Below are 22,357 nucleotides of genomic sequence, written 5' to 3' on the forward strand. Positions count from 1 at the left end.
CCAACAGCTTTAGCTCCACAAACCATGACTAGACCAACGCTATCTGAGAAGTTTATTTCTGGTTCTGATTTATGTATTCAAAAAATTGCTACCAATAGCCATAGGAGAGGAAAAAAAATCACCACAAATGCAAGGAAGAAAACTACATGGTGGTACTATGGTGCCCTTTATGAGGAAATCAACAGAGCCTGCATTTACCTTTCCTTCCAAGTTCAGCTGCTGCATTTCTTGGTCACTATTTCCTATTCCAATAAATGCACACGGTTGAGACTCTTGTTCAGAACAACCATCCCGTTCCATTTGTTCTTTTTTTTTCTTCCATCCACTGCCCATAAGATACACACAAGGAGGTGGGCAAAAAAACCTGGAACATCAATTAAAACAAAAACAATGCAATAAGATTCAAAAAAGCATTTCCTTGTCTTGAACATAAGAATACAAAATCATATTGAACTGCCCTAAGTTAGCTCCTAATGAAGCCTTTTATAATGCAAATAAGCAGACCAAGGGCACAGAAACCAAGATGTCCAATGTGACTACTTCTGTTCAATTAAGGTTCATCTCTATTGGAGCTATGCATTCAGTTAGACTAGATACTTTTTTAGAGCAGGGAATCGCTCTTTAAAATTTCCAAAACAGCACAGAATTCTGAAGTAGTGGAGGCCAGCAAATCCAATGTACACTGATATATCACAAACCATGATACCCCACCACAGAATCTGCAATCACTAAAGTCTACTCAAACTGATGTAGTATTAATTAATGACATTAGTGTTACATTACACTTAACTTTATTTGATAATCAACCTAGAAAACAGAATTTGACTAATGCCCAAAGTAGAAACTTTCAAAACAGCAGTAAAACTAGGTAAAATTAAGAGCACAGTGGATGATTATTGATTACTATGCTTTATATATCTTATACTCTCAACACCTGATGCATGTGGATGACTGAAAAAACTAATACACTGTGTCCTTTCAACTCATAAACTACCAATAGCTTTATTTTGCTAGTTGCAAAAACCTGCCCCCACAAATTCTTCCCACCTAGAATAATTTCCTTATAATCTTCTCTTTAGCAATTAAAAAATATCTATTTCAAAGTCTAGCTCAAGCCCTATATTTTACGTAATTCAGACCATCAATCCAGTCCTTAGGTAGGTTATAATTTGCTTTTGCTCGATTAAACATGCTGACTTATATCTACTTTAAAACGTTTATGCAATGTCTCATCAAGGGGCCTAAAAGCTCAAATACCTACTCGAATAGTAGCCAAGTGAATATATAAATGGTGAACCAGGTGTACAATAAATAAGAATATCCTTTAATTACCCAAAGAAAAAGGTTCCCTCTCCTTTCTTTCTTAAGCCACACACCTCATAATTTCCACTTTTTGTATAGTTATGAATATAGGAAAATTTTTCTTAATTCTTTAAACCCACTGTAAGAAAAACAAGAGCTTAAATACAATGATACTTAGCCACTGGTGTGTGGCTTTGATGATAAGAGAACAATAGGGAATGGCAAGCCTGTGAGTACACACCCACTCACACTGCTGACCTCCAGGTATGTGGACCTACAGTGGTGGTCACATCCTTCAATTGTTCAGTAGATGCCTGAAGTCAAATTTTTATATAATTCCTAATTTTGAAACTTGGCCACTAATTTATGCTTTTTAACGTTTTGCAAGCCAACAACGTGCTGACTTAGCGAAGAACCAAACGTGCATATGTGCTCACGTGTACACTGACACCTCACACTGGACTTGGTGCTCGGGCCTTCCTACCATACCTACCAGTAGTGCTTGCGTGATTCCCTCTCAGTGCCTACTACAATACTGACCGAAATCAACCAAAATACACGATGGCATCTACTTTTTGCTTAACTTTTAAAGATTACTTTAGAGGCAATCTACATAAAATTTACAAGAAGTGAGCCAGGTGTATATGATATTATTAATCCACCCAATTATTTATTACATCCCTAGTCTGTACCAGGCACTGGAAATATAGTGGTTAAAAAAAAGAGAGACAATTTAAAAAAAAGATAAATGAGTAAAATAATGTATCTAGTCTGTTAGCTGGTGGTAAGTACTGAGAAGAAAGAAGAAAAAAAAAAAGAACGAAAGGAAAGAAAGACAGAAAGAAGGGAAGGGGGCACTTCAACGTTGAAGACCCAGAGGCCAGGGAAGGCTTCTGCAGGAAGGTGGCCTTGAGTCACAACCTGCAGCCATGGGCATCTGAGAGTGTGGCAGCAGAGAGAAGAGCAAGTGCAAAGGCTCTAAAGTAGGGAGGATACAATGAACGGTGGGGAAACAATAGACGAGGGGACGGGAATAGAGAGGAGGAAGGGAGAACAACAGATGAAGCCAGAAGGGGAAAGTAGACCAAGCAGGCCAGAAGGGGTCAAGCTGAGTAAGGACAGAGCCCTGGGAATCCTCTCATATGTATCTAAACCATCAGAACAGCTTTCAAGCCTGCACACTCTCACTGCGCCCAGGTCACAGGGGTCACAGTGAGGCAGTGGGTTACTTCTTCAGTTGGCTGGACTCAAGTCTACAGCAGGGATCTTTCTGGCCTCTAAGGCTGACAGCTACTCAATGCTTACCATGGCACAGACTCACATACCTAGCTGGCATACTCCCTGGAGGTTGAGAAGGTATCAATTTTGGAAACCTGTCTGTTAATTAGTATTATATTGTACACTGATATTAAGACTTCTTAGTAAACTGATACACCAGCTATAAATTTCAAAAAGCTATGCTATGGTACCGTGTACCAAATACAGTAGTCAAATCTCAACACATTTTCAAAAAAAGTACTTTTTTCACATCTGGAAAATATAAAGAGGCAAAAACTATAAAAGACTGGGTAATGCTAGTTCTCTCAAAAGTACTATGATAAAAGTGTCGCAAAAGTAACAGCAATAACATTACACAGGAGGCAAGAAATTTTTTACCACTCAGAACACTGGTCAAGGTTCTTTACTGAAAGTATTTTTACAATCATGGAATAAGCAAACAAAAAAGACTCCCCACCTGCTGCTGAGCTACTGACCTAGTCTTGTTTTTCTTAATCAATTCTGTAACTATTAAAAAAAAACCCTGTGATGCAAAAATCAGCAAATCCAATAAAATCTTAGTTCTATAACGTGTTGAGTCATTTAAAAATATTTTAAGCATGCTAATATTGCTATCCCCCCTAAAAACAGCAGATCAAGTTTTCATTTCCTCAGACTTTAGTAGTAATATAATAAAATAGAAGATAAGTATGTGTACAAAAGAAGAGAAAGACTACACACAAAAGAAAGGAAATTAAAGGAGTAGAGATAGGAAAAGGAAAAAAAGACCCCCTAATTAACAGTAAAAATTAAAACACACATTTATAAGGTGTGAAATAGAAGATTTTTTGGATTTGAACAGGTTGTTAATATGCACCACTCGGTGAGTGAAAAGTTTGACCATCAAGAGACCAGCTTACAGAGTTTAACAGTTGCTATAAAAGGATATCCTTTGAAACAGTGTGACTTTATTTTCTAATCTTTCCCAGTAGCTATATTTAAGCAACTGTGACAATGTTTTTATCTGCCACTTGGCGGCGATATGCACACATTTATGATTTTACTCATTTCCCAGTTTAATCGGTCTTTATTTTCAGAGAATAATTCAAAAACTTTTCCCTCAAAGATGAGACCTGAAAAATACCTTACAGCTTCAAAGAAGTCTTTTTATTCGGCCCAATATATAAAATGAGTTAGGTTAGATGAAATCCAAGCACATCATATACACTATCTGACTACCTTTGCAGAATTATTACCCTTTGATGATTATTCCGTTTAAAAGCAAAACAAAACAAAATGAAAAACGAGACACTGTCTGTACCCCACACCACAGTTACCTCGATTAAAGCACAGGCTCAGTATGACTTCAGAATCAGTCTAATTATCTAAAGGGCTTTACTGTTGTCTCTCTGAACAGTGTGGCCATCACCTTCATTACTGCTGAATCACTTCCCTTGACGAAGTTGAAAGAATGTTAACGTTAAATGGTATTCCCATTTTTTTAATAGAAAACTTCCTCTAGACAAAAATAATCTTTTTGAAAGTTTATTTTTTAGCCTGAGAAGACTTTCTTTAATTAAAAGGTAAAACTAACCACTAATATAAATGGGATACTGGATGTGCTAAGCAAACAAATTTTGTTATCAGGCACAAAAGTTTTACTATTGTAAAACTAATACATGTCCACTCTAAAATACTTTTAGCAGTGACTAACAAACAGGAACCTCATCTGGACTTAGATGTGATTTTTTTGAGTAGCTCTTCTCTTCTATGAATCAGAAAATACTATGAATCATAGTATTAAATGACATCATAACTTAAAAAATTCCCAGTGGAGATCCTTTTGCATAGTGCCTGGCACCTAACAGGTCATCAGAAATAAAGAATAACTGAGTTAATAAATGAATCCAATTGTACTAAAATGCATCTTCAAAAACCCAGAGAAAGAAAATCGGTACTACCCCAATTGGCAGCAATATAATAAACACATGTCTAAGGCCATTTCCGTTCGATCCAGCCCAGTATCACTCAGCAATGGTAATAGGAATAATCCTAGGCAAAGTTAAGTTTACTTACAAAGTTTGTATTCTTTAGGCATCTTAACCTCCTCATCCTCAAGCCCTTCTGTAGATAACCAACTCTCAAACACAAAATAGAAGGCTATGAAGATCAGGGCAATAAGAAGAGTAAGAAATTTGGAATTATAGACCAGGAGTTCTAATGCTGGCTATATCGATTTCTAATTAAAGTGAACCCGGGCATACATAAAGTCTCTGATTTTCAGTTTCCTGACACATAGAATGGGGATTATAAGATCCCTATTTACAAGATTATTCTCAGGATTAAAAACATTTGTAAAGGCATTTCCAAAACAATGCCTCATTCATGACTAGAAAACTGTTTCTTCAGATTCACTATGAGGTACAAGGCCTGCCTAATTTGAGACATCTCAAGCAATGAAGGTGTTGCCTTGTTCTGTTTTGCTTTGGAAAACAAAACAAAACAAAACAAAAAACAGATGATCAGCTAGGCATACTTTATTCAGTTTCATTATTTAAAAAGATATGTATATACACACACAGAATTTAGAGAATCAACTCCATGGAAAGAGGGGCCACTATCTTGATTTGGTTTCTGTCCAAAACTGTAGATACCAACTTCTTCCAATATTTAACTCTAAATGAGATGATTAAGCTCTACTAGTAAAGTAAGATAATCAGAAATTTAGTAAGCTTGAATATAGGTAAAAAGAACACCTGACAATACAAGCCCTAAATTCTATTTTTACTTGCTCATTCTCTCTGAGGACAGAATTATTGTTATATAGCTTCATCTTCTTTTCAGCTCAGATTTAGAGAACTTTAAGAGACTTCTTAATTTTCTTCTAGTGTGTAAACTAATTTAATTATATACTTATATTTCACTCCTCTGACATATGCTAAGATTTCCTTTATCTCACAAATACTAAGATTCCACCCATTCCTTTCAACCCAAAACCCAAACCTGAGTTTTCTTTCCTCTTCCCACTTTAGTTTGGTGCCTTCCTAGCCAATCCAAAAAATCTTTCATCTTCCCCCACAAGCAAGCCTTTTTGTCCATGGAATGCTTAACACAAAAATGCTGTCAGAAAGACAAAGACTAGAGATTATTAACAAGAAAATTCTGGGAACCAAGCAGAAAAATAAACAACCAAAGTCTATGATTATATACCAAAATGCAGAAATTTAAAGATACTGTGACAAATACTAATCATAAAGATCCTGTGTTATAATCTAATTTTGGTCAGTCTTATTTATAAGTCATTTCTGGAGTACCACATTCACATGGGGTACTAACTATGCTTTTCTGTTCTTTCTTAATATGAAGAGGCACTAGGCCAATCAAAGTGGAGAGGGCTGTGAGCGCTTTCCTTTGCAATCACTCCACAGTTCAACTCAGGGTTCCTTTACTTTTGGGTCACATCTGTTTATAAAGCTACATTTTCCACCAAAAGGAAAGCTACTTTTTGAACAAGCTAATATATCACAGAAATACTTACAGAACATCATGCAGCCCAAAAGAAAAATTATATAGATTATTACATTTTCTGGTATCAGGTTTTCAGCCAGATGATCTTTACTAAATCTGCCACAATTCACTGTTTTTCCTTCAAGAGACAAATCCCCTTTCTCATTTTGTACCTGCAAATAACCCAAGAGAAACCAACCCCTTACTGCATATTAACACATCATTTGCAAATTCATGTGACAGCTACAATAAATTATCCACCAGAAAAAATAATAATCTTACCTTTTTTCATTTCCATATGACTTCTGTGCAACTTTTGCATGAAGAATAAGTACTGTTTGATCCCCTCGTTCTTTTAAATAATTTCGCATAGCTTCCCTAAAATAGAACATAAATATTACTATTACAAGGGTGATGTTTAGAATATCACTATGCTCTGTGATGAGAAAAATATTTATGAGTATTTTTTAAACAAGCAAATCTAAAAATGAAAATAGTAAGGCAAAAACAAACCCATGAACTAAATTCAAAGAATATTATACAACAGGGCAATAAATACTGCCCATCTTCAACTCTATACTTAGTTCTCTAAAAGAAGAAACTGTCCCTCGTTTCTGGAATTTACGATGTAACTGAATTAAACCACAATTATAACATCTAGATTCACTATGTACACTGCTCATTTGGCTTTTAAGCTGTTTATAAAATTAATGATATGCAACACTTTGTACTTAATGATTTACTTCCCTACCACCACCAGCCCCCCTTCCCCAGCTATTAGAATGAGTGGTTTTTCATTGAATACAAAGCCATAAGAAATGATTAAGTCATCCAAATTTATTATATTTTCTTAAAATAACAACTTTACATAAGGACTAAGAAAGGGTTATCATTTACATAAAAACACACAATTATGTAATTAAATGTTGGAAAAACATACAATATTAATTCTTTCATGTACAAAGTACTCCAACTATCTATTACATCTAAGTTATATGAAAACTTTAATGTGTTATATATATTTACTCACCCAACTATTTTGCTAAGCAATACTAGAGTATTAAGAACACAAGGTCTACACAGATCAAATTTTACAATTCTGAATCAGCAGAATGAATCCCAATTCTGGAGGTGTTTCACACATTGCAAAAGTAAAGCAAAGCTGTTTCAAAGACAATCATCATGAAACATAAGTTAAATGCTCTTTTATTTATATCACAAATAAGATAAACGTATGAGGATAGCTACACAACTGTACTAAGTTATTAAATGTGGGTAATTCTCTACTTGTAGCATTTAGAGAAACTAAGTGCCTTGGGGCAAAATTAACCTCATCTAACCTCCTCCAGCCTCAGTTTCTGTATCTGATACCAACAGAAGATAACGCCAGATCTAACACAACCTGGTTGAGGGGATTAAATGAGATGATTTATGTTTTTTCCCTCTTAATCCTTTCATCTTTTTCACCCAGCCCAGAACCCTTCTCCCCTCTGACAGCTATGATTCTGTTTCTACTTTGCTTGTTAGTTTGTTTTGTTCATTAGATTCCACATATAAGTGAAATATACGGTATTTGTCTTTCTCTGACTGGCTTATTTCACTTAGCATAATACTCTCTGGGTTCATCCATGCTGCCGCAAAAGATAAGAGTTCCTTCTTTTTATGGCTGGGTATTCCATTGTGTAAATGTAACACAGCTTTTTTAATCCACTCATCTACTGACAGGCACTTGGGCTGCTTCCAAATCTTGGTTATTGTAATAACGCTGCAATGAACATAGGAATGCATGTACTCTTTTGAATTAGTGGTTCAGGTTTCTTCAGATAAATACTCAGAAGTGGAATCATTGGGTCATAAAGCATGAAACTTAGATTTTCAATATACACATAAACCAGTAAGAGATCTTGAGGCTTTTAAAACAATCAATTTTCTTTTTTAGTAAGTTAATTCTAGTGGTGGAACAGAGAAAGGATTAGAGGAACAGAGAAAAGATTAGAGAGCAGAAAGACAAGACAAACCTGAAAAAAGGCGAGGACACTAAGAAAGAGGCAATAGAAGATAGTAGAGAAGACAGAAAAGACTTAACTCTTTGTATCTTTTGTTTTGGGAGAAGTGGGTATGTATTAACAGCTTTTGTCTGACAAATGTCCATGCTGGAAGTATTCTGTATGTTGTTGAAAATAACCACCTGTAGTTCCAGAGAGAAGTCTGGGTTGCAAAAGTGGGGTTCACTGGTATAGAGTTGGCAAGTGAAGCCACAGAAGTGCGGGAAATCTTCCAGGAAGAAAATGCAGTGGCAGGAGAGTCAAGAACAAAGTGGACAGAATGAATAGAGAACAACTGGTGAGGGCAGAACTGAGGCTGTTTATTAGATGAGCTGGAAGGAGACAATCTGGAAAGAAAGAGGGGAACAATCAAAAGGTGAGATGCTGCAGAGGTCAAAGTCACTGATGGTAAGAAGTCTAACAAAATGCCAGCTAACAGGAAGCCTTACAAGTTATTTATAAAATCAGAGAGGCCACTGCAATGTCCATTTGGAAATGCCCTCTAAGGCATGAAGAAACTGATTATGGAAAGTAAAACAACTGAATGTCAGTATCAAAGGACTAGCTAATGTTGAAATCCATAAATAAGGGTGCCAGTTCTCACTACGACTCCAAAGGTGGGAACAGATGGAGCATACTCTTGAACCTGTTGGGTACTGGACAAAAGGTGCAGCTGGAAAGGGTAACAATGACAAGGAGTTGAAGTGTTGCTTAGTCTGGTGACTAAATACAGAGTTCAGGATGAATAAGAACACAAAAGAAAAGCCAGGAGGTGGCCATTATCTTGACAAACCTGGCACAGATGTTCAGTCCCTAGCACAGAACTTGAACAGAACTATGAACAATAAAATGGCAATAAATACGTATCTATCAACAACTAAACCTAAAAACTAGGCACGCAAGAAGAGGAGACAGAATCAGGGATACAAAGAGTGTTTTGATTGGTTGCCATTGGGTGGAGGAATGGGTGAAGAGGTAAGGGGATTAGGAAGTACAAATAGGTGGTTACAGAATAGCCATGGGGCTGTAAAGTACAGTGTAGGAAAGGGAGTAGCTAAAGAACGTATATTTATGCATGACCCATGTACACGAACAATGGTGTAGGGATTGCCAGAGGGAGTGGGGGGTGCTGGGTGGAGGGGGAAGAAGGGGAAAGATTGGGACAACTGTAATAGCATAATCAATGAAATAAATTTAAAAAAGAAAAGCTGCGATGTACTTGCAGACAGGGATCTGAATCTTAATTCTTGTTATTTACTAAGCCTGAGTTTTCTCACCTATTAAAAAAAAAAACCAGTAATACTGGGTTGGTCAAAAAGTCTGTTACGTTTTCTGTATAATAGTTCTAGTAGTGCTTAGTTGGCTTTGGCTTAATTCAAAATAATTTTGTTGGATTGTATTGTGACAGCTATCATATCAGCGTGCATTTAAAAAAAAGGACATCAAAATTGTTGAATTTTTGTGTAGGCATTTTAATACTGAAGATGGAAGAAAATATGCAACATTTTCGGTATATTATGCTTTAGTATTTCAAGAAAGGTAAAAAATCAACTGAAACACAAAAAAAGATTTGTGCAGTGTATAAAGAAAGTGCTGTGACTGATCAAACATGTCAAAAGTGGTTTGCAAAGTTTCTCGATACTATTGACATTTTGGTCAAATAATTCTTTGCTGTGGGGCTGTGTTATGCATAGGAATATGTCTAGCAGCAACCTTGGCCTCTGCTCACTAGAAGCCAATAGTGAGGAATAGCCAACATACTCAAAATATCCAAATCAACAAAGTTACTGGTGAAAATATGTGGTTTTTGTTCTAAGAGGAAAAAAAAACAACCCTGTAACAGACTTTTTGGCAAACCCAATACCTTAAATACTGAAAAAGTAATTTAAGGTAAGTGAGCCCCCACAAACTGACAAATACCAAAGGCTACGAAATACCAAAGACACAAATACCAAGTGTCAGAAGTCTCTACCTATTATTATTTTCTTAGGAAGGGCATGGGAGAAGGAACAGGGAACTTCCACTAAAGTCTAAGAGCAAATTTGAAAAGAACCTGGAGGTATGATCAGGAATCTCACCTGATTTGCAAGGTATGACTTTGGCAAGCTCATAAGGTAAGCTAAACATTTATCCAACTTTCCATTAAAGGTTTACTGAGATTCTGTTATATCCCAGGCACTGGTTACTGTGCTAGCTGCCTGTACTGGAAATAAATGTCCACAATTATGATCATGACAAATTATTTCAAATCTCAGGGTATTTACGATGAATGTAAGATAACAGGCTCCAGTTTCCTGTCTTTTCCCTTCATATTTATAGTACAAAGTCCCAAAAAAGCAACTAGAACTTTAAGATAATCATTAATAATAACTGTCCTGTAACAGTAATTTGTCAAATAGCTTCATTCAACAGAAAAGAAAAAAACAAGTGCCTTCTCAATAGATTATCAAACAATTATGTTCTCTGGCAATTTAGGTTCGTAATTTATTTCTGCAACTTAAGGAGCCATAAAAAAAGAGTCTACTCTAGAGAAACACAATTAAATAGTAAAGCCCATGGAAGGCTAGCACCTGTGCTTTTCAACGAAACAGAATAGTGTTTCAATCTCACCACTGTTGGGAGCTAACCACAGCCAGCCACAATTACTCTAAAAGACAGCATGGCCTACAAAGTGGACCAGACAGTCACCCTTACCACCAGGTTGAGTCCCTAAACTTCTCAAACTGGATTTTTGTCACTTGTGAAATCCAAATAAAACTGTCTTCTAGTAAAGAAACCTTTTTTTGTTTCATCAAGTCTTTCCATACTAATTACACACACGTCACCTGCAAATATTTTAGAGCTGCAGAGTTTGAGAAACACTACTACAGGCCAGGGGTCAGCAAACCATGCCAGCAATCGTTTTTTAAAGAGTTGTAAAAAAGAAAAGAAATCTTTGCACTGGAGAACAGTATGTGGACCTCAAAGCCTAAAATATGTAGTGTTTGGCTCCTTACAGAAAACTTTTGCTGATCCCCGCATAGGCAATAAAAAAATGAAAAGATTTTAAAAGTTGCAAAATAGAATGAATAATGATACCCTGAATTTTTTAATCAATTAAGTGTATCAAATGATTGGCATTTACTAGTTGTTTTCTAAAAAACAAAAAAAAAAGCTCTTCCTGAAAAACTGGATTCGGGAACAGTTGAAGAGTTCAGAAGGGTCAGGTAGACTCTTCTCACTTCTGCTTCAGAGGGGCCAAGCAGCACCCAGACACTGCCCCATCCTTCTCCCCCACATCGCCCAAACCCTCATGGAGCTGCCCTATTTCTGTCAGATTCCGGCAGTTAAGTCTTTTACACTATCTCAGACAGCACTTGTCAAACTGAGTGGAACAACAGTTACGTTTTGCAAAGGAGAGTGCCCCACTCTAAGAGGCTTTGGAGAAACTAGATCACATAAAGTGAAACCAACTCTTTCACTGCAGGGCCATGCAGTCTTAAATCTTCCAGAGAGGAACATCTGTATGCAGTATTTCCCCAACTATTAGACCAGGCCAGGATCTCCACGTTTTCCTCCCAAGGAGGCTGTTTGTTTCCCAAGTGCCAGTTTTGAAAATGATAATCCGGAGATAGTGTCAACAAAGTCCCTTACAATACTAATGAACACCAAGGCCGCCAGACTAGCCTTCTACATCTGATCGTGACCAAGGCCCATCAACAGTGCAGGCCATGTTCCCAGGGGAGTGCCAGAAAATCTCCTTTCACTCCCTCTCTGTGAAAAGAAAGGATCTCCCATAGTTGTTGAAAAGTAAATGTACAGGCAAACTGCTTCACAGCCTGTCACACAGCCATGAGCAAACCCTTTTAAGTTCTGGTAGACTCTTCATGGTTTCTATTCTCCCTCCCAAATAATCAGACTCTTAAGGACTGTCACCATCACTTGTGTTCTATTATTTTAAAAGTTAATTATGGAAATAAGCTATTTTACTAATTTTGAAAATGAGTTATTTCCTTATTATTAACTCTGAGAGTTCCTTTAATAACCTGAATATGAATGCTCTATTCCTAATTTTGATTAAGAAAATCAATTTCTCCCTTCCACTGATAGTGCTTTTGGTATTATATCTAAGACATTTTTGCCTAACCCAAAGTCACAAAGATCTTCTCCTATGTTTTTTTCTAAAAGTTGTATCATTTAAGGTTTTACATTTAGGCCTATTCTGAGCTAATTTCTGGATATGGTTCTAGGTATGGATCATAGTTATTTTGTGTATGCGTATTCAAGTAGCAGCATTAGAGAGCTATCCCTTTGTTCCACACCCTTTGTTAAAAACCCTTATCTAACTAAAATACCTTGGAACATTGACTAAAAAACATGTATCTCACGGATCACTGCCCACCACTACTCTGTGATCTTCTTGGCTACCTTTACATCAGTACCACCACTTATTACTATAGTTTTATACTGAGTTTTTAAATCAGGTAAGTGTGAGTTTGTGCTGCTCTTTTTCAAAGTTCTGGGTAGTCCAGGTCATTTGCATCGCTATACAGACTTTAAAACAAGCTTATCAAGGTGCTACAAAAAAGCCCACTGGGATTTGATTGAAATATGCTGAATTTATAGATGATTTTGTGAAGAAATGGCCTTTAAACAATATTGAGTCTTCTGCCTGAGGAACATTTATTTAGGACTTCAAGTTCCCTCAGCAATTTTTGGTAGTTTTCGGTGTACAGTTTTTGTACATCTATGTCAGATTTTTCTTTTTTGATGCTATTGTAAATGGTACTGTTTTTCAATTTCAATTCCTCACTGTTCATGGCTAGTGTAAAAAATACAATTAACTTTTTGTATATTTTGTAGGTTGATCATGGATATCCTACAACCTTGCTGAAATCACTTATCAGTTCTAGTAGCTTTTTTGAAGATTCCATAGATCTTCTATATAGATGATCATGATATTTGTAAATAGTTTTACTTCTTTCTTTCCAATCTGGATGCCTTTCATTTCTTTTTCTGGCCTTCTTGTCCTGTTTAGAACGCGAGCACAGTGCTAAATGAAGTAGTGACAGCAAACACCTTGCACTGTTCCTGATCTTGAGGGGAAAGATTCAGTCTTTCACAATTAAGTATGGTGTTAAATGTAATATATTCAGTTACACTTTATGAAAATAAGGAAATTCCCTTCTATTCTTAGTTTGATCAGAATTCTCATCAAGAATGAATATCACAAGTTTTCTTCTAAATCCCTTGAGATGACCACATGATTTTCCTTTTTGATTTTTGTTCTGTTAATGTATTGAACCACATTTACTGATTTCCATTTCTGAAATAAATCTCACTCAGGTCATAGTATAGTATCCCTTCTACATACTGTTGGATTCATTTTGTAAATTTAAGACCTTTTGCTTCTATGTTCATAAGGAATATTGGTCTGTAGTTCTGTTTTTTCATAATGTCTTTGCTTTTAATAACATGGCGATGCTGTCCTCAAAGAATGAACTGGGAAGTATGTCCTGCTCTCCAATTTTCTGGAAGGGCATGTATAGAACTGGCAGGATTTATTTCTTAAATGTCTGGTAGGACTGAACAATGAAATCACCTGAGCCTATACTTTTCTTTGTGGGAAGATACAGAATTACAAATTCAATTTTTTTTTGCTATAGGGCTATTCAGGTTATCAATTTCTTTTTGAGTAAACTTTAGTAGTTGGCTGGTTTCAAGGAATTTGTACATTTCTTCAAAAGTTGAATTTACTGGCAGAAAATTATTCATAATATTTGCTTGTTATCTTTTAACTATGTGTACAACCTGCAATGATACCATCTTTCTCATTTTTTATAGTAATTTGTTCAGAATCAGATTTCTGTCTGGTAGGATCTTCCTACTTAAAGGAGTTCTTTAATGTTTCTTGCAGCTCATGCCTATTTGTGATTAATACTTTTTCAGGGTTTTTTTTTTTTTGGTCTAAAAAGATCTTAATATTGCCTCTTATAGGTATAGAATCCTAGGTTACTATCATTTTTCCCTTGGGTACTTTAACGCTCTTGCTCCACTGTCTTCTTTCAACCCAGCAAAGTTTCAGGTGAAAAATCCCATCATCTTTATCTTTGTTCCTCTGTATATAATTTAACTTTCATCTTTGTTGCTTTTAACATTTTCTGGATTATGATGTGCTTCCATAGTTTGTACTTGGGGCTCACTGAGTTTCTTGAAACTGTGGTTTTAGAGTTTATTAATTCAGAAAAATTTCAGCCATTATTTCTTCACATATTCTTTTAGTCATAACCTCTCCCTTTCCATGACTTTAATTAAATGTATACTATAGTCCACTTGAACATACACCACAACTCACTAAGGATCTTTTTTCTTCAGACTTTTTTTTTCATTTTGGATAGTTTCTATGGTTGTCTTCAGGGTGACCAACCCCTTAGTCAGCAGTGTACACCTGCAATTAATCCCAAAAGTGTATCTCTTCATCTGTAATACAGTGGTTTCCTTTTCTAAAATTTTAATTTAGATCTTCCTTTTTTTATCTTCCATGTTCTCTATTTAGCTTGTTCAATCTCTCCTCTAGTCCAGGGACGTACAATTAAAACCTGTAGGCCAAATCTGACGCACTGCCTGTTTTAGAAATAAAGTTGTACTCCATGGATGTTTTCCTGCTTCTTTGTAACACTGGTATGTTTTGATTAAATATTAAGACTAAACAGCCCTGGCAGGGTAGCTCAGTTGATTAGAGCATTGTCCCAATATGCCAAGGTAGTGGGTTCAATCCCTGGTCATGGCAAATACAAGAAGCAACCAATGAATGCATAAATAAGTGGAACAACAAATTGATGTTTCTCTCTCGTAAACAAAAGACTCAATAAATTTTACTTTTTTGAGTGCTGAATACTTTTCTATTCTTGAGCATTTTTCTGGTACACAGTTAAGTTACTTGGAAAGAGTTTGATCCTTTCAATCTTGCTTTGAGGTCGCTGAGTGACCAGAGCAACATTTAGTCTAGGCCTCATTTCGCACCACTACTGAAGCAAACCCTTCTGTGTACTCTAGTCAATGCCCTGTGAATTTTAAGATGTTTCCACACTGGCTATTGGGAATAGGCACAGTTTATAGTACTGAGTGAGCTTTAGGAATTCTTTAGGTTGGTTCCCCCCCACCCTTGGGTAGTTTCCTCACACACACATGCTGGTCAATATTCAGCTGCGTAGAGGGAACCCTCTGCAGATGTCTGGAACTCTGCACAGCACTTTCCTCTCCAGTTCTCTACCCTGGAAATTCTAGCCACCTTGGCCTCCCTAGATTCCCAGCTCCACCTCCTCAACTAAGGGTGCTCACTAGGCTCCACCTGGATTCCCCGTCCCTACATCATGTCCTGGAACTCTCTCCAGGCACTAAGCTGGAGCAATTGTAGGGCTCACCTCATTTGCCTCCTGTCTCTCAAGGATCACTGTCCTTTCGTGCCTGCCGTCCAATATCTTGAAAACTGCTGTTTCATATATTTTGTCCAGGTTTTTAGTTCTTTCAGGCTGGAGAGTAATTCCAGTCCCTGTTACACCATCTTGGCCAGAAGCAGAAGTCCTAAAAGCTACTAAAATTTTCCAAACAGGGATAATTGCTTAAAGGGTAAATGGATAATCATGATAAAGTAGACAGGACCTAACTATATTATTGTATATATTTAAGGAAAGGAATTTTTCCTTATATTTATTATCACTGTATTGATTACTATTTTTACACAGGTATCCATTCAAGTAACTGACTTATTCATCAAAATGTACTTTGTTATTAGGAGTCATTCCAACCTACTGCAGCTGGTAATGAAATAAAAATATTTATCAATTAAATTTTAAATTGCCTATATAAGTGAATTAAGCAATTCCACTTAGAATTTCTTTAAGATATATTGTATAAAAATAAGCAACTGAAAATATATTTACATGAACCTGTGAGACAAGTTAAATTTTCCCAGCCTACTTCGTCTGGAATATTTATGTAATGACTCTTTAAAAAAGAATTTAAAAAACCATATATATATCGAGGTAATTACAGACTCATAGAAAAGTTGAAAAAGTAGTTCAAAGAGTCCCCCTTTTCCCAGACTCCTCAAATGTTAACATTTTACCATTTTGCATACTATGTTTTTAAACCATTTTAAAAAAGGGACATAAAATCCCTTTATCCAAAACAAAATACTTTAATCACAATGCAATTACCACTGACACACTATTTGTATCTATAGGATTTTATTCACATGTTGCCATCATCCCACTATTGTCCTTTATTGGGAGTAATGGGAGTAGTGTGGAGAAACTACTGCCCCCAAGCCAAATCAGGATGGCTACCAGTTTTTCTAAAGTTGAGCTGGAACAGACATGCCATTCATTTACATGTTTTCTATAGCTAATTTGGGGATATAAGAAAAGAGTTGATAAGTCACAACAGACTTGGTATGGCTCAAAAAGCGTAACCTCTTTGTCATCTGGCTTGTTACGGAAAATGTTTGTTGACTTCAGCTTTAGATCAAAAGAAAATTTTTTCCCTGGTGCAGGATTTAGTTGAATATAGTTGTTGTGTCTTGTTGATCTTCTTTAATCTGGTGTTCCTTGGTCTTTGTTTATCACGATCTTAAAAATTTTGAAGAGTAAGTGCCATTTATTTTATAGAATGCCCCTCATTTACCTCTGTCTGATGTTTCCTTATGTTTACATTTTCCTTACATATTTTTTGCAAGAACACCACAGAAGTAATATTGTGTCCTTCTCAGGATGCACATAACATTTATTTGTCCGCCACTGGTGGTATTAACTTAGATCATTTAATTAAGGTGGTGTTTGCCAGGTTTCTTCATTGTCATGCTACTATTTTTCACTTTTAATTAATAAATACTTTGTGAGGACATGCTTAGATACTATGTAAATATCTTGTTTCCCAACAGATTTTTAAACCAATAGTTTAAGCATTCACTGATGATTTTTTGCCTGAAACAATTAGCATTGTAATGGTTACCAAAGTGTGATTTCCTAGTCCCATCACTCCTTTTACATTTATTAGGCGGACTTCTTCTATAAGGAAAAGCTATCTCCTCTGCTCCGTTCATTGCATCACTTTTTAACCCAGTGTAGAATTTTAAACTGCCATTTTACTACATGGATTCTAATCCATTACTATCATTATTTATTTTGATGATCTAAGTGCGCCCATGATTTGGCTAAAAGGAAGCCTCCTCAAGCTGGCCCCCTTTGAATCCTTCTGGCATGTCCCCATCATTCTTTGAGTGCAACAGCTTTTTAATAAAGCAGTAATGTAGCAATTACCCAAATGGCCGTTAGTGTGAAAATTAAATAAAAGCAATGTGAAGACAATGTAGAGAATGAGGTAGAAGTGGTAGAGAGCAATGGTCAAGTAAAATGTCAGACTTAAAAAAAAAAAAAAAGAAGGCTTATATATGCCTACAATTTCTTGAAAGATACTAACAACGCAGGCTTAGTATTAACTCTACGACTGAAATGGTGGAAGCAGATGTCTTCCTTTTTATTTTACAACTGCTGACTGTTAGAAATTTTTTAAATCATTTTCAAGATAAATACTTTTAAATTTAATGTTTGTAATTAAAGTATTATAAAATTAATTTATGTAAAACACAGTATATTTACAGACTCATGCAAATGTATAAAAATTTGTGTTTTCTATAAAATTATTTTCTAAAAACATTTATTAAATATCTTTCAAGTCCTGCTTATAATCAACAAACGGTGACTGGCTAAATATAGCCAGATATAGGAAACTATTTTAAAATTATTGCCCTTGTTATATTAACTATATTACACAAAATTAATTATCCAAAGGTTTCATTTCCGTTTTGAAATATATCCTCTTATCATGTTATTTTTATGAGGGGGGTGAGTTCAGAAGGGGGAAGTGTGGGTTAAGAAGGATGGGAATAAGCTTATAACCTAGATACTGGTACCTTAATAACCTCTAAAAATGACAGGACCTAACACTTTTATGAAAAGTTTGGGTGAAAGGCTGACCAATAGAATGCTTACCTAGTAAGTCGTTTAGGTGGAGGCCGCTCACCAAATTTTCTGGAAAAAAATAAGAAAAATAATTAAATAGGCTGTATGACAGATTCCATAAAAAGGTTTTTAGAAACCATGAAATCTCCTTTGTAACATATACTTCAACCCTACTGACCAGTGTAAAGAGAAATCCTCTAATAAACAAACCTCTATACCCAGAAATAGCAAAACACAAAAATGGTTCCTGAACAAAAACAACACATTCTAAGCAGGCCTTACTGTAGGCTCTGGGCAGGGAGCACACTGATTAGATGAGGACTTGGGGTACCCTACAGAGATACTCTGAAAAAAACCCTACCCAAAGACCCACGTCTCACACAATCTACAGCACCCAGAACAATCCTCACAGCCCAAGATATACAGCTCACAAGTGTTTATCATGTGCCAGCAATAACCTATACATTTTTTGTACAGTATCCTCTTTGATCATATTGGCCCATTTTAAAGATGTAGAAAGCAATTTCCCCAATGTCACAAAGTAAATAAATGGCAGGCAGAGTTGAGATTTAAATCCACATGCTGATTACCTAACTAGCTTATAGTATGCTCCCCTTCATAAAGAAATGAGCTAAGTGGACTAACACAGAAGCATTTCAACAGGTTGGCAAAGCGCAAAGACAAAAGCAAAAACAAGGATAAGAAACCACAATTTAGGCTGGAATTAGAATACAGCATGGAGGTTAAGAGAAAGGCTCTAGAGCAGAGGTGTCAAACTCATTTTTACCAGGGGGGCCCACATCAGCCTCACAGTTGCCTTCAAAGGGCTGAATGGAATTTTAGGACTGTACAAGTGTAACTACTCCTTAACATTTCAGTTGGGAGCTCAGCGCTGCCGCCTGGTGGAAACAAGGTGCCAAGACAGATAAAACAAGGTGGAGGGCCTTTGTTTGCCACCTGCTCTAGAGTAAGACTAGCTGAGTTCAAATCTATGATTTGGTATTTACTTGCTGTATAACCTTGAAGTCATTTGACTCTCTAGACCTCTGCTTCTACCTCTGCAAAAGGGCCATGACTGCACTACCTCAGGGGTTGTTGAAGGAATTAAATGTTGATTATTACACACAAAACACATATAATAGTACTTGGAATGCAGGAACTCTCAATAAATGTTAGTAATTATAGCTGGCCCTTGAACAACATGGGTTTGAACTTAATAGATTTTTTTCAATAAATACTGTAAATGTATTTCCTCTTTTACAGTTTTCTTAGTAACATTTTCTTTTTTCTAGCTTACTTTAGTCTCAGACTACACATGCATATATAACGTACAAAATATGTGTTAATCAGCTATTTATGTTATAGGTAAGTTGTCCAGTCCACATTAGGTATTAGTGAAGATTTGGGGAGTCGAAAGTTTATACTTGGGTTTTTGACTATGCAGGAGGTCGGCACCCCAAATCCCCATGCTATTCAAAGGTGAACCATATTACTGTTTTTTTAGTTATAACTGGTTAAGCCAAAATAACTAAATAAAGGAATTAAGTATTATGTTAACGAAGATAAATTATAAGAGACCATTCTGTGTGGTGTGGGCCCAGCTCCCACTCAGGAAGGCTAGTGGGGAGCGAAGTCCAGTACAAAGGACCCATGCCCACAGATAGGTTTTCCTGTGGGGAATCAGGCCTGCATTGTACCTGGGCTACTTTGAGGCTTGCTTTTGCTAAAACACTCCCACCATGAATTGAGGCAGCAAACGTTTACTGCATATCTTTAATGTAACTTCCTAAAATCTATGCTAAACCTTCCAAGGACCAGTGTAATCAGTTTAACCACTTTTCCCTTTACATTTGCAAATAACCTTCATTTTTTACGTAATTAGCAACATCTTCTCCTTTGTTTTCTGTAACCACCTAAAGCGAACCAGTGCATAGTAAATGAGGACCATCCTCAATGTAATGTGCCCAGAAAAGCAGTAAAAGCCTGTCAAGGCAAGGATCGAGGTGCTCTCCTCTTGAGAGAGTGGCCCTGCCGTCCCTCGTCCCTTTTCCTCCACAGGACTTGGTAGTCCATGTGAATTTGTCTCATCTCAGCCACAGCACACGGATCCCACGGGCCGGGATCCACATCAATAAATAAGTGTAAGATAACTTATTTCCTTTGAATAGGAAATAAGGTCTTTCTGAGTGAGGTAGTTGAGGCATAGCACTTCGGAAAAAACCAGTAAGATTTTGTGTTAACAAAATAAACAGGGTAAGTAAGTAGCTTGTTCATAATTACAATTATATGCTCTGGAGCCTAATTTGACTTAAAATTCCTCTATATTTGTGATGTTCCACAAAATTACTAACTTTGATGATAGAAGTCTTAGAATCCCATGCAGTTCAGTTTGTTGCCTAATTTAATGCTACATGACACTGTCTATGAATACTAATTTATAAAAATAGGTATCTGTGACTTTGAATATTTTGGTGTTTTCATTAACCCCAAAATATTGAAAAGTGGCTTTAATTGAAGTAGCACCAAAAAATGAGCAAATAATCTACGTTTAAGAATTAACTATTATTCTTTTTGATGTTATCCTGTAGGATATGTAGTTTTTTAAAGAAAAAAAAACAAAAAAAACCAAAAACAAGCCCCACAATGTTTTAGTAGTAACATCAGCAAAGCTGAAGACAACAGGTTTTAAAACACTGAAGTGTTTGCTAACCCGTGAATTGCAGTTATGGAATTACAGGCAAAACTCTATTCCTGAATCTTTTTTTCATAGGAAGTATTTTTTTTAACCTTTGAAACTGATTAAATGTAGCATTATAGCATATGATTAAAATAAAACTGCCTCACTAGATTAGATGTACAATATTTTACAAAACCCAAGAAGTTTAAGACATCTTTAAAACACTTCTTTGCCCTGGCCTGTGGGGCTCCACTGGTTGGAGTGTAGTCCTAAGCACCAAAAGGTTGCAGGCTGACCCACAGTCAGGTCACATACCTATGTTGCGGGTTCCATCCCTAGTCAGGGCATGTAGAGGAGGCAACCTATCAATGTTTCTGTTTCTCTCTCTCTCTCTCTCTCTCTCTCTCTCTCTCTCAAGTCAACAATGTATCCTTGAGCAAGGATTTAAAAAAAACAACATGGCTTTGCATATATATTAAGAGCAGAATTAACTTGATAAAGAAAAACAAAGTGGGGTGTGGCAAGAATCCACCTAAGGGATTAAATGCTGAGCATTTTAGAGACAGGTAACAAATGAGACAAAGCCTTTCAATGATGGCACTATCATTTGTACTAGCTACTAATGTTGTAATGTGGTACAGCCAGGACCCCCAAAGGATTTGAAATGGGGTCCAGAACTCAGGGTGTCCAGGAATTATAAAATATAGGATATCCTCAACCCCACAACTCTGAACTGGGGGATGGGACACATGAAGCAGGGTCAGAGTTATTTTGCTTGTCAACAATTGGCTAGGCTTCATATCTAATATGCAAAATCAGCTATTTAACATATCTATAACAACTGGTTAGTTTCACAGATATGTTAAATAGCTGTAGCCATGTTTTGAGCCAGGGAGATGGGAGTGACTTTGACCCACAACCTAACGGGGAGGCAGCTCCCTGTGGTTACAAGAGCCTGAGGGAGAGAGCTTGGAAAAGGTCCGTTCCATGCCCCGGGGCATTGCCTGCAGGCCTTACTGTGGCAGCCCAGAAAAGCTGGAAACACTTGGGAATGCTAGCAGGTGTGGCTGATTGTGGGAGGAGTCCAAAATGAGGATGCAGAGGAAGATTCCCACCTGGATTTAAACCCAGGATGGGCAGCCGTACCACACAGAACATATGGTCTTGGAGCTCAGCCATGCATAGTTCTCTTGGCAGTTTGGGAGAATGCAGGAGATGTTGTGGGAAGGGAAAGGGGTAAAGAACTCTCGCTAGTGGGCCAAGAGAAGGTACCATGTGGTTGTGGATTAAGAACTGGAGATTGCAGCAACACAGCTGATAGTTCTGGGGACTGTGGGAGACCTTCTAGCGGAGCCATGGACTTCTATTTTTCCTGAGACATGGTACCCCAGACTGGCCTGCCAGGGCAAAGGAGAAGGAAGGACTGTATTTGCTTGTGGGTGTCTTAAGGGACTTTGGGATTTTAACGAAGATATTAAGTCATCAGTCTAAGTCTGTATAACTTTTGAATAAATAGTGCCTTTCCTTTTCACCAAACTCTGACATTGAGAGCCAAAATTCCTGAGGGC

General features: G+C 36.7%; 1 protein-coding gene across 9 annotated transcripts in view; it reads right to left on the reverse strand.

The window, feature by feature from the left end:
• RBPJ (recombination signal binding protein for immunoglobulin kappa J region) overlaps positions 1 to 22,357 on the reverse strand; it is a 206,402-nt gene that overhangs the window by 22,632 nt on the left and 161,413 nt on the right. For 7 of the 9 annotated variants that reach the window (XM_053922094.2, XM_053922093.1, XM_024573903.3 and 4 more), the window contains 3 exons: positions 18,143 to 18,181; positions 6,349 to 6,444; positions 199 to 364 (listed from right to left, as the gene is read on the reverse strand). In XM_053922094.2, coding sequence (XP_053778069.2) covers positions 199 to 364; positions 6,349 to 6,444; positions 18,143 to 18,181 — 301 coding nt within the window. Of the gene's footprint in view, positions 1 to 198; positions 365 to 6,097; positions 6,265 to 6,348; positions 6,445 to 15,514; positions 15,685 to 18,142; positions 18,182 to 22,357 lie in introns of those variants that run through there. The other 2 variants (XM_024573906.3, XM_053922095.2) reach the window with 2 other exon arrangements.

The sequence above is a fragment of the Desmodus rotundus genome, chromosome 4 (assembly GCF_022682495.2).
Source record: "Desmodus rotundus isolate HL8 chromosome 4, HLdesRot8A.1, whole genome shotgun sequence".
Classification (NCBI taxonomy): Eukaryota; Metazoa; Chordata; class Mammalia; order Chiroptera; family Phyllostomidae; genus Desmodus; species Desmodus rotundus.